The sequence below is a fragment of the Mustela lutreola genome, chromosome 10 (genome assembly GCF_030435805.1).
Source record: "Mustela lutreola isolate mMusLut2 chromosome 10, mMusLut2.pri, whole genome shotgun sequence".
In the NCBI taxonomy this organism is placed as follows: Eukaryota; Metazoa; Chordata; class Mammalia; order Carnivora; family Mustelidae; genus Mustela; species Mustela lutreola.
Window position 1 is genome coordinate 42,847,007 of NC_081299.1, and position 12,873 is coordinate 42,859,879.

At 57.6% G+C, this 12,873-nt stretch overlaps 1 protein-coding gene across 4 annotated transcripts in view; it reads right to left on the minus strand.

Moving 5' to 3' along the window:
- The window catches only part of GLIS1 (GLIS family zinc finger 1), a 216,799-nt gene that overhangs the window by 15,582 nt on the left and 188,344 nt on the right, over positions 1 to 12,873 (minus strand). For 3 of the 4 annotated variants that reach the window (XM_059137085.1, XM_059137081.1, XM_059137086.1), the window contains 2 exons: positions 5,240 to 5,401; positions 590 to 700 (listed from right to left, as the gene is read on the minus strand). In XM_059137085.1, the coding sequence (XP_058993068.1) occupies positions 590 to 700; positions 5,240 to 5,401 (273 nt within the window). The remainder of the gene's footprint in view (positions 1 to 589; positions 701 to 5,239; positions 5,402 to 12,873) is intronic. The other variant, XM_059137082.1, reaches the window with a different exon arrangement.

The following is a 12,873-nucleotide window of genomic DNA, read 5'->3' on the forward strand; positions in this document are numbered from 1 at the left end:
TTGCACTCAAGTACCTGCCTCCCATGGCCCTGGTGCTCTTCTGGAGATGTGGGTTGAGCCCAGAGGTGGGCTGAGCCCCAAGTGGCAGCTCCATCCCCCCACTGCCCTGGGTCCCTCCTGTTCCCACCCCAACAGGCTAAGGCCTCCTCTTATGCACACCTGACTATTCTCTGTGGACTTCTACTGTCATCTTTATTATATTCTACCAAATGAGCTCTTTATGTCTCCCTGCCAGGTCCCCATCAGAGGAGGGCACCATGGTTTCCCATTTTTATATCTTTGATGCCTATACAGGGCCTGCCATCAAATGTTAACTAAGCGAGCCAGGGCGAGGGGGCAGATGGATGATAGAGAAGCTGTATGTGGACGGTCTGTGGGTGGACAGATGTCTGGCCGGCTGGAGGTGAGCAAGTGAACTCAGGGGCCGGGAGGCCAGTCTCGGACGATGGAGAGCAGCATCCCCAGGTGTGTGGAAGGGTGAATGCAGGCAAGGAGTGCGGGTACCTGGCTTGTTGCCCGATAGGTGTCTGCGAGGCTGGGAGTCGGGGGCAGACACTGGCAGAGGTGGGCCTGGAATGGAGACTCTTACCTTCTTACGCACCTGCTGCTCTTTGGCCGAATGGGCCTTCACGTGCTTGCGGAGGGAGCTGGGGTCCGTGTAGCGCTTGGAGCAGCCGGGGATCTGGCAGGCATAGGGCTTCTGTAACATCAGAGGGGCAGAGGTGGGGTGAGGGAGCAGCTGTCTGGCAGCCCAGCGTTGTACTCTGTGACCCGCAGCAGGAGGGGGGCCAGCTGCAGGCTCACATCCAGTCCCTCCCCGTGTCCCCAGCCAGGAGGGGTCTCACTCAGCCAGCCCCGCCCACACGCCTCAGAGTGCAGGAGGGGTTGGATCTCCCTGCTACCCTCATGCTGGGACCTCAGAGAAGTCAACTCCCATCGCTGAGTCTCTCTGGCAAAATGGAGCCACCTGAATTCTAAGCATTCTCCCAGCTCGGACACTGGCTCTGAGGAAAGGGCACCCTGTGAGCCCACGGCTGCAGAGAACGCACAGGTGGGCAAGGAGTACAGTGAGGTGGCTGTCTTAGAGGAGGAGGAGGGGGAAGAAAAGGGACAGCACAGGGCCAAGCTGGAGTACGGCAGGGCCTCAGGGCTGGGAGTGACTAACCACACCTTGCAGTGGCTCCAGACACCCCAGATTGCTCTGGTCGGTGAGAAACCCAAATCCTCAGTCCAGGGATCATGGGAGCCGGGGAGGGAGCTGGATCTCAGACGAAGGCCTGGGGAAGCTGGGGGTCTGGGCCCTTTGTGCACTTTCCCCTGAGTCCCTATCTCATTGCTCATCTAGAGCCAATCCATCCGTTTTACTGCCTCCCCTGTTCCTGCCTCCCCTGTTCCTGCCTGGGGCTCATACTGTTCTTTGTGCCCCAGTCTCACCTCCCACCACTGCCAGAGGACCCTTGGCCATGCTCTCACCTTTGAAAACCCCTCCATGGCGCCCTTGTGTGCTCTGACACAGCCCATCTCCCAGCACTGAAGGCCCTTTGGGACGTGGGCCTGCTGAAGTTCTCACCCCTCCTCCTGCCCCCATCCTTGTACACCCTTCTGCCCAGCCCTTCTGGAATCTTCTTTCCACTTCTGCTCCCTGACCCTCCCCCAGGCAGCACTGAGCACCCAGCACTGCTGGCTTCGTTCAATGTCCTTCTCCTACTAGATAGTGCATTTCCTCGGGGGATGGTCCCTTCTGATTCATCTTAGGTCCCAGGGACTGACTCAAGGAGCAGCTCTAAACTGAATTCTGAGCTTTCCTGTAGGGAGTTCCACAGGACCCTGCTTGGGGTTCCAGCTGCTACGGGGGCTTGAAATCTTCCATCCCAATATACTTCGTGGTTCTGATTTCTCCAGGCCCTCCGGCCTCCAGCAACTGCAGGGAACTGGAGGATGTGTGGAGGAGGGGGTACGTCTCAGATTAAGTACCGGGACCTGTGAGACACACCCAGACGAACTGCCCCCGCCCAACCCCTCCCTAACCTCCTGGCAACTCTGTTCCCACTGGTGTGAGGAGAGACCAGTACAACCACAGACCCAGGGACCTCATGGGGAGGGGGAAGCAGAAAGAGATGACCATACCTTGGTGCTGCCACAGACAGTTGCCAGGTTAAAGAAATGGAGGAGAGCAAAAAGAAAGAGACAGAGAAGTGAGAGGCTTGCCTCCCGGAAAGGAAGGTGCTGGGCAGGAGGGCGGAGGGCACGCCTCAGACCTGCCCCTCTCTAGCTACGTGAGACACAGACGTGTACACACACACACACACACTCTCTCTCTCACTCTCTCTCTCTCCTAGGGCCCTGCTCCCACCCCAACACACGGACATATGTACACATACATGTTCTCCCTCGTGGGCTCCAGCTTTTCAGGCCCCTGGCCCTGTCCCTCAGGGACACTGGTACAAATCCACACGCTCTTGCCAGAAAGCAAACAAACAGAGCTCCGAGGGTGCAGGCGCACTCGCCTGGAAAGGGCACAAGGCCCATCTCCGTGTTTGTTTTTCCAGGGCCTGACGTGTGCAGAACATTCCTCCGGTTCTGCTCCCCCGTGAGCCCTCAGGAAACCCTGTGGCTATCCCAGGCGGCAGCCAAGCCCAGGACTGGGGAGTCACCATCCCGGACCCAGAGCCTCATTAGTAACAAGGACACTGGTGCTGGTGCAGGAAGGATGGAGGGCCATGGCCCATATGGCCCTCCACGTCTGTGTGCGGCTACTCTCCATTGGGCACCCGTTCAGCCTCATACCCACTGTGGGAGAAGCACAGAGGAGGAAACAGAAGCTGACGCATTGCCCAAGATCTCAAAGCAAGAGTGTGTCAGTGACATTCTGGGGTGGGGGGGGGGCTCTCCTTGCCTGGGTACAGGAGACCTGATCACCCCCTGCACAGTGGCAGTCAGGACTCTGAGCGTCAGGGGACATGGCCGGGTTTGGTCAGCTTCCAGTCAGCAAGTCGGAGCAGGGAAAGGAGGTACTCCTGTTTGCCGTGTGGACCGTGTGTCAGGCCTACACCTGCATTGTTGCTGTTCATTTTCCCATGTCTCCCCGGTGATGTAGGTGTTTGAGGAAAATGAGGCCCAGAGAGGCTCGGTGGCATTCCTTAGAGCTCTGGGCCCAGGTGGAGGGCCAGACTTCAAACCTGGCTGGCTCTCTCTAGTCTGTTCTGCCACTTTCCTGCCTATGGCGAGAATCCCATGTTCTCTGGCGCCAGAGGGGAGCTGGGAACATGACTGGGTCTCCCTTCTGGAAAACAAGGCCCAGCCCACATGGGCTGACCCACTGGCCTCTGTGTGCTGGGAAGGCAACCTCTCTGGGCAGGATAGCCAGAGCTGTTTCTGTGGGGAAGGGCACAAGTGGGGGCTGGGCTTGGCGGCTGTACCTCTAGGGCTTCACCAGGACCTGTGGGGAGATGAAGGCCTGCTATAACCCTCTGGGCTCACTGTGGGCCTGACCTGACCTAGTCCTCACAGCTCTGTTCACATACCAAGTGGGGGCCAGAGGCCTGTTGCTTTGGGGCTGGGTCCAGGAAATGCAGCAGGAAGGGAGGGAGGAAGGGGGCAAGTCAGAGTAGGTGACCCTGAGAGGCCCAGAGGGACACTGTTCAGGCTGGGGGTTGCGTGTGCAGAGGGCCTGGTGCTGTTGGTGCTGTCCTGCGGTCTCTGGGAGACATAACCAGGGGGCTTGGGCACGGGTTATACCCCTCAGGGCCTGGGTGGGGACCAAGGACCCCAAGGCTGGGCTAGTGAGAATGTAATAAAAGCAGGGGTTGGTGAGAAGGCCTCACTTCATGTCCCCAGCACAGCCTGTGACAGCAAAGCCTGAGGGGGGTGGAGTGGAGAGAAGGGTTGGGTTCAGTTGGGGACAGGGCTCCTTCTTCCTACCCTGTCCCCTGTACTCCGATCCCTACTTTCCAGGGGGACTGCTACCCTGGCTTTTCCAGCCAAGGGTCACTGGACTCTGCGATGTACCAGCTGTGTGACAGTCAGTGACTTCACCAGAGTCTCAGTTTCTTTGCAAAATGAGAATCGTGGCCTTTACTTTGTAGACTATTACCAACATTAAACTGGGAAGAGTGTATGGGACACTGGCTGTGAAGGAAACGTACAGAACATCCTGGCCAGGACCTAACCTAACCTCTGTGTTTCTAACATTTTGGCTCTCGGCTTTCCCAGCTCACTCCCAGCTCTGACTGCTGTTGTTACTCACTCTTGTGGGCCTAGTTTCCTCATCTGTGTATCTGCCTGTTAGACAGCCTGGGCCCATTGGCCACTCGGGTCTTCCAGTCCCCCACCAGCAGACGTCCGCCACCCAATGTTTGCCCAGAGAGCAGAGAGATACAGACATACACTCTGGATACAGACCTGTCTCCTGCTGTACTTGGGGATGGGGTCCCCCCAGGCCATATGCACCCCTGGGACACGGGTGCAAGGCCCAGCTCCGAGTCAGCTCCGCCACCTCCCAGCTGGGCAGACACTGAGCCTCCTGAAGCCCCGCTTCCCTCAGCTGTCAAAAGGGTCAGCGGCCCCCTGACAGGCAGGGTCAGTATGAGATCATGGGAGATGACGTTTTTGAAAGTGTGCTGCTAACCGCTGAGGTCTGGATGACCAACAGAGGAGCTGTGACAAAGCTGAGGGTTAAGGCCGTTTGACCCAAATAAGGGAAAGGGGATGGACTTACAGGGATCTGGGGCCCAGATCTAGAGTCCGAGGCCCTGTTCATCTCAACCCCACACCCACCATGCTTAGGAGCTAATGGACAGCCCTGGAGAGGCCCTGACCTGTCTCCATGGAGGGTGTGGGATGGGAAGAGCAGGGAAGGCCTGCTCTGCGGCTGGCTGATGGGTTGGGGGAGCCAGCTCTCTCCATGGGGCATGTCTGGACACTGGTGCCCAGGCCAGGAGCCGCAGGCTGAAGCACTGGTTCTCAACTTGGAAGACTTTACTTCCTCTTCCCTGGGCTATTTGGCAATGTTGAGAGACACTGGCCACAACTGGGAGATGGAAAATTGCCCCTACCTATCGGACAAACGTCCCATAATAACAGGCCTCCCCTCTCCTGGCATAGTTATGCTGCCCAGAATGTCCAGGACTCAGGACAAAGGCAAGTTTCCTCGCGGGCCCTGGCTGCTGGCTTGCACCGCACAAGGGAGGGAGCGTGCATTCCGCCCACCCCTTCCCCTCGGCCTCTGCCCTTGGCCTACCGTGTCCAGATGGGTGCGCTGGTGCTTGGCGCGGTCGCTAGAGTTGCTGAAGGCCTTCTGGCAGCCTGGGTGCTGGCACAGGTATGGCTTCTCACCCGTGTGGCTCCGCAGGTGGATCTTGAGGTTCTCCAGCCGCGAGAAGGCCTTGCTGCAGCCTTCAAACTGCAGGAAAGGCTGGTGAGGGGTGCTCTGCAGCACCGGGGGGAGGGCCGCTACTCAGCCTGGGAGCGGCCCCAGCATCCCCTGTCCCCCAGTCCTGCCCAAGGCCTCCGGGTGCCCCACTTCAGCTCCCCATGTAGTGATCGGGATCCAGGCTCTATCCGGAAAACCCTGGTGGGTTCCTGTGCCTTAGAAATGGCCGTGAGGGTTAGAGAAGAAAGGGGTCTTTCCCTCTCTGGATCTGGAAGGATCCCCAGTGGCAGGTGGAAATGACATGCTGTTGTTGGCAGCACAGCCTTGAAGGGACAGGAGAGTGGGAAAGACAGCCCTGGATTTGGGATCTGAGGCCTGCATGTGAGTGAGACTTAGGGCAGTGCCCTTGACTGCCCTTATTTCTTTGTCTACAGACTTAAGACTATGTGACTACCACTCAGGGCTGACAGGGGGCTCCATGTGGAGGGGGACGCTGACTGTCAAAGGGCTCTGTCCATCTGGAGCGTGCATCAGTGCCGATCACTGTCAGAATAACAACCCATTTGTAAACTCAGGGTCTTCAACGCGTTGTTTGGGCATCCATCCAGTGCCCAACATGGGCCAGGTCCCATGCTGGGCAGTGGGCAAGCAGCAGGTGTGGCCCAAACAAGGCGACGCCTCTGGTTGGGGTGGGTTGGACGGAGCAGAAGACGTGGGGCCTCCTTCTGCAGTCCAGGGTGCCCCATCCCCCCAGACTCTGCTGAGGTCCCCCCGCCCCAGAACCCTCGAACTTCTCACTCCTCCCACGCTCTCCCCTACACGACCCCCTGAGGAGGTCTCTGACGTAAAACAGGATGCCATGACTCTGCCTGAGGCCGGACGCCCTGTATACCTTCCTGCCCCCAACTCCTGCACGCCCCCAGCAACAGCAGGAGCCCACTAGGCCACTGCAAGCCCCAGTTCGCCAGTTGCTCAGCCAGGGACACCATCTCTCTTATAATCATCCATCCAATCCCCCGTCAGCCTTCAAAGTCCAGCTCTAATGCTGCCCCCTGGCACATTCCTGGACCCCCCGTGTGGCTAGCCACTCCTCCCTGCTTGTCCTCACTGTCCAGGGTGTCCGGCCAGGCCAGCACTCCTGTGGGGCACACCGGGGGCTGGGAAGACGACCCTACTCAGACCCGGCCCCGCTCTATCCATGCAGACACGGAGCACGCTGTTGTACCACACCATAACTCTGAGGTGTGTGGCCTCCACATTCCTGCCTCAGAGATAGAGGCTTTGTGTGGTGACCGCAGGGCTGTGTCACGGCAAAGACAGGACGCAGGCCCCTTCTGACGCCGAAGCGCCGATGGTTGTGCTCTGGCCGCTCTGGCCGCTGCCTTCCCAGGGCAGGTGGGCAGGGCGGGGCAACCCTTGAGGAGGAAAAGACAGAGGAACCAGCTCCCGGGTCCATCATTAGTTTCATCCCCCAGCTTAGGACAGACATAAGGACGGGGACTCCGGGACAATGACTGGTCTGGGGTGAGCTGTCTCCACCCTCCGTCTCCTCCTTGAAGGCCCGGCCACAACCGCAGGCTATGCTCCACTGGGGCTGAGCCAAGGCAGGCAGCCTGCTGCTGGGTTTTAGAGACTGTCCTGCCTCCTGCTCCCAGTTGATGGGCCTTTTCCACTCATGAAAACCGGGACGAAATCCTGTTTGGGGAGTAAGTTGGCCACAAGCTACTCCTCTGCTCTCCTACAATGGCTCCGTGCCAAATTCACCCCAAAATGAGGTGGAGGAGCCACGGCTGGAAAGCGGGCTGCCTCTTGGCACCCAGCTGGTCCCTTTGTTCCTCCGTTGGCCGCTGCCTGAAGGGTAGATATCTAAGGCCGAGAAGCAATAAGTTCTTAGGCCCCGCCTGCTTTTCTGGACTGTGCGAGAGCCCAGCAGACTCTGGAGGCCCAGGCATCATCTTCTTCTCAGAGGGGCCCGTGTGCCTGTCTGGCCAGCCTCCGTCTCAGCAGTGTGGCTTTGTTCAGGCTGCACGCCCTACCCCCCCATGGGACACCTTCCCTTCCATCTCAATGACAATTTAATTCATACATTTTTCAAAAGCCCAGGACCTGTGGCTTGGTGTTCGCGCTCTTCTGCAGCAACCCTGTCGCCTCTCCCATCTGCACACACCCACCACGTCGTCCTGCTGGAGCTGCTTGGGAGTGACGACTCAGTATCCTCGGGACTCTCATGCCCCCAGGCCTTTGCTTGAGCTGCTCCCTGGGCCTGGAATGCCTTTCCCTCCTTCACTTATTTTGCAGATGTCTTACTGGACTAGGTCTACTCAGTAGTATTCAAGCACGGCCTCCTCCGAGAAGCCTTCCCAGCCTCCGCAGCCCCTCTCTGGACACACTCTGAGCCTGCAGATCAGAAGATTTTTACTGCACACCCATTGCCTTCTCGCCAGACCTCCAAGCTGAGGGTGCCTTGAGGGGAGGGCTAGCATCTCCTTCATAGGACAAAAGCTGGATTAAAAACCTGATGGGGGGGTGGTGAGAACAGAAATCCCCAGGCCTGGAGTGCCTGTGCCCTTGGGAGTGCACCCTCTTCCCTGCAGGGTTCATCCAAACACCCAATATCTGTACCCGAGGTCTGTGCCACACCCATGTCCTACCCCGCCGTGGAGCAGAGTCACAGGCTAGGGTACAATAAACAGCGGTCAAGGGTGCCCTGATGGGATGCCCATCCCCCGAGGTGGAACTGGAGGTAGCAGCAGGTGGAGAAGGGGTGCCGCCTGATCCAAGACTGCTCTGGGGTGAAGACGCTGTGGGGCCCACTGCCGAGCCACACCCCCAGCAGGCCAGTCCCCAGACACGCCGGGGCACCTTGAGGGTATGGGCTCTGCTCACAGCTGCTGCCATGGCTCACCCGGCTCTCTCTATCCAACCACCGTGCAGATGGCCAACAGGGGCAGAGTGAGGAAGATGGCATGCTCCCTGGTTCACAGCCATGTGCGCTCGCTCTGCTGGGCCTGTGCTATGCCTGGGGTTACCCCACTCAGGACTCTCCAGAGTTCCTCATGCCTTCCGACATCCAGCCAACCCCCTTAGCATTCAAGGCCTTTCCAGGGTCTGGTGTGGCACAACCTGAGGCCGGGGGTCCAGACTTAGGAAGCAGACTGCCCTGTGATCTTGGCAAGTCAGTGCCCCTCTTTCTTTCTCCATAAAATGAAGACAAACCAGCTCAGGCAGTTGGTGTAAGGGCAAGGCAAGGTGCATATCCACACGCGACACAGCACATATTCTGTGAATGTTCTGTTATCACGGTAGTGATGGTTCCTATCCTGCCCTCAGGAAAGATACCTGTGTAGGTCAGGTTTTACCGACCCCAGAAGTAAAGAACAGGGGGCCCTGGCTGACAGGCTTGCCATTGGTCTGGCCCTAAAACCCTTTCAAGGTCAGTCCCATGGGGGCACTGCTTGGGTGCCCCAAACAGCCCCTGATGAGGGTGAGGCAACCTTTTGGGGTGGGAATGGCCTGACAGGGCCCAATCCATTGGCTATGTGGGGGCTGGGAGGGCAGCACGGAGAGGTACCCCCCACTATTGTGTTGGGGGGGTAGAGATGCTTCCAGAATGGAGACAGAGGTCTCATGGCAGAAAAAGAGCCAACAGGGGGCCTTGGTTTCCCTGAGGGGGGATGGAGAATGGGCCCTATGGCAATGCCACTGTGACCCAAAGATGTAATGATCTTTCGATGGGGTCTGCAGCCCAGGGTGCGACACACAGGCCTTCCTGTACTCCTCCCCCGACACAGTAGTTCCTTGAGGCTCTCGGGCAGATTTTGCCCTGGACAGACCCCTTCTTTCCTGCTGTGAATGTTCAGGTATATAACCCCGCTGGGCAGATCTCCTAGGATGTCCCCGACCCTGGTACAAGGGGGACAAAGGAGAAGTGGCTGCTACTGGCCCAGAAGGGCTAAGCCACAGTCAGAACTGCCACCTCTAGTGAGAAGAAGGGACCCCCTCAATCTTCAACACAAGCCAGCAGTGCCAGGTAAAGCCCATGACTCTGAAAGTCATCCACGCACCCCATGCAACAGTCGCATGCCCCCAGCCTTACCACACACCCTGCTCGCAGGTGCTGTCACCTGACCTTCATCTGCCACCCTTCTACCTCCTCGCTGTTGGGATTCAGGCTCATCCTCTCATCTCTGTGCACATGGATTCACATCTTGACTCACTCGGGTACCCCTGTGTGCCTGGCAGCGTGCTGGGAGCTGGAACTTTGGGGCAAAAAAAGGCCACAAAACACCCGTAAGTCCAAACAAAAAAGAATGCATTCAGCCCCATGAAGGGGCTGATGTCAGGGGGCTTCCAGCTGGGGAAGGCAGGGGGCTCACCAAAGCCTTCTCTCGGAGGAGCCAGGACTTGATGCCTCAGCAGCGTTTGGACAAACAGCGTGGGAAGCACAAAGAGACTGGGAGGGGTAGAGAACGTTCTGGAGACAGCCAAGGATTTGCTAAGCCAGAATGAAGGGACGCAGAGGAGAGGTGGAAGTAGAAATGGGAATGTGGGGGGTTCTCTTCTTTCTAATCCATGGAGTGCTGATTCATCCTGGAACAGGTGAGTTTGGGGGTATTTTTTCCCAGAAAACACCACAGAAACTGCCCCACGTACTCATTGATGGGGCCCAGCCAATGAGTTGGCTCTTCACCTGGAGGACCTTGGTGCTGCTTCTTCTGGCTGGACTCCCCAGCCCCTGATCTTCCACTTCCACCCAGATGCTTGTGCCAAAAACCCATTCCTTCCTCCCTGGGCCCTGTTTCCAATCAGCCACCAAGCCACGGAAATGCCACCTCTTAAACAACTTCCCTGGTGCACCCTCTTCTCTTCTTTGCCGCCCTGATTCCTGGCCCACACCCCCAGCTCCGCTCGCCCCAGTGACTGCACTAGCTGCCGTCCTGACTCCTGCCTCTCCTCTCCCACAAAATCTGGGATCTAGAAGGAAGACTTAAGCCTACAGGTCTGAGTCCTTCCCTGCCTAAATCCCACAGAGTATTCTAGTGCCTGGCAAGTATCAGTCTTCATTATGGCATCCTGGAGCCTGTGCCCTAGTCCCTGGTGATGGCTTGGTGGTGCCTGCTCCCTCCAGCTCCCACCTCCACACTTTTATGTTTCAGCATCAGAGAAGCCTGGGTGCAAATCCATACTTCCCAGCTGGAGTCAGACCTCGGGCAAGTGCATTGGTTGGAGTTCCACCAAAAATGGGGGCATCACTTGGGCACACCTGGGCACACAGCAGGGGGGTGCTGTCTGTAAGCCCAGGGTACATGCAGCATTCGGTATTATTTGGGGTGAATGTGAAACACACTCTAATAACCAACCACACAGCACATTTATGTGGTCAGGAACAAATGCTCACATGCCATGGGCAACAGGGGGTAGCTACTGTGAGTGGGTGGGTGGGGACACAGAGAGGAGAAGAGACAGAAGGGACACCTGTCTAGAAAAAAATGTAAGAAGGGATGTCAGATACTTTTTACTTTAAAATGCATGAACATTAAAATATATCCTAAGACAACCCTGGGGTGATTCAGGATATAGGTGGCCAGGTGACACCCTCTTGGATACCGACCAAGGGCTGGTGGCTGCTGTGTGTGTCTCACGTGGTATGTCACCAATCATGACAACGTGTTCTGCCGCTAAGGCTCCCTTTTCGCTCCACTCTGCAGACGAGGAGCGTGAGGCTCATCAAGGGGACACGCCTGGCTCCAGGCTGGCAGAGCTGGGATCTGGTCTCGAGTCTGGCTGATAGGTCTGTCTGTCTCTCTGTACCCCTAACCACTCTGGTCACTGCTGCAGGACCCCGATGGAAAGCACCAGAAACAGGGTCGCACTCAGCAGCTGTTACAATGACTTCCAACCAGGCCCACAGCCTGGGTTCCATTTCCAGCCAAAGGCCAGGCCTGGCCCAAGATGCAGAGCTGAGGCTGGGAGAGGAGGGTGCCCTTCCTCCTGGCCCCCCAAGACAGGAGATGTCACTGCACAAAGAGGAAAAGCACGGCGTTGCCGCAGAAAGGAGTGAGCCGTGGCCGACGCTCAGAGCGCAGGGTCCTGAAAGGCCCAGTTTCCACATGTGGGGCGTGTTACAAAGGAAGATTAAAATAATGGGGGAAAATACCCCGGGAACCGTGAAGCCCCAGACCATCTGGAGTTTTATAGTAACAGGCAGGGGAAAATCAGAACCTAATTGAAAAAAGTCCACTACAATCCATTACGGCTGCGTGCCGCTCATAGAACCAAGGGCAGGAGATGAAAGACCGAGGGGAGCCATCCCAGGAGCTGGGAAGGGCCCAGCATTTCCCTCTGCAGGCCGAGCCCAAGGACCCTTCAAGTTCTGGCTGGGGGAGAGGGAGGGTCCAGGGTCAGCTGTCGGAATCCAGCTGGGGCTGGGCTCACCCCGCTCAGCATCCTGCCCACTCTGAGCCCCGCTCTCGTCTGCAGAGTGGCTAAGCGAGACTGCCGAGGGAAGCATGCTGTCAGACACACCGTGTGCTGAGCAAGACTGTTCTCTCCCCGGGCCCCTGGGAAAGAGCAAGATTGCTGCTTCACAGGTGAGGCGTGGGGGGCAGTGTGATATGAGCCACAGAGCATGAGACCGTGCAGAGAGAGGTCTGCACCGGCCTCCGCCAAGGGACAGTCACAAACTTGGGCAAATCATGTGCCCTTTCTGCCCTCACTTTTCTTCCTCTCTGAAATAGGGCCACTGCTATCGACAGTGAGAAGTAAATGCAAGGATGTGCCCAGTGGAGGAACCGGCACACAGCGGGTTCCAGGTGAATGTTAAGTCTCCTCCCCATGGTGGTCATGGCCCACAGAGCAGAGAGGGCCCGGTTTCTCACGCTCTGGCTAAGAATCTGGACACAAAGGGCAAGGCGGGGGGGCGTGTTGGGGAAACAGGGCATGGGTGGGGGCAGGGGAGGAAATGCCTCCAGTTTTGGCATTTGCCAGTGACTTGCTTCTAAACAAACACATTTCTGGTTTAAGGGTAAAATATATTGGGTTACAACAGTCTGGCAAGCCATTCGGGGATCAACTTCTCATTTTTGTGCAAACTTTTAACTTACTTTATAACAATGATTGGGATGTGCAGTGCCAGAGCCTTCTCCAAGATGTCAGATAATTCAGTGTTTGGCCAGCTCGAAAGGCCAGCCAGCCGGGAGCTGAGGTCCCCTCCCCACCCCCTTACCCCAGCAGGGGGACTCTGGCCTGGAGATCACTGTCCTCAGAGCCCCATGGGGTTTCCACCGGAGTCTCCGCAGAGCCTATGCTTTGCCAGTCCTCAGGGGGTCCAAGCAAGAAGGGGAGGGACAGATATGGAGAGAGTCCTGGGAGGGGAGGCCGGACGGCAGCAGCATGGACTCTGCTCTGGGAGCCCATGAGGGGCTGGTCTTACTTCAGGCCCACGGTACTACCTGAGTCAACGAAGGAGCCAGCAGACGTATGCAGGAGGGAGACTGTGTCGG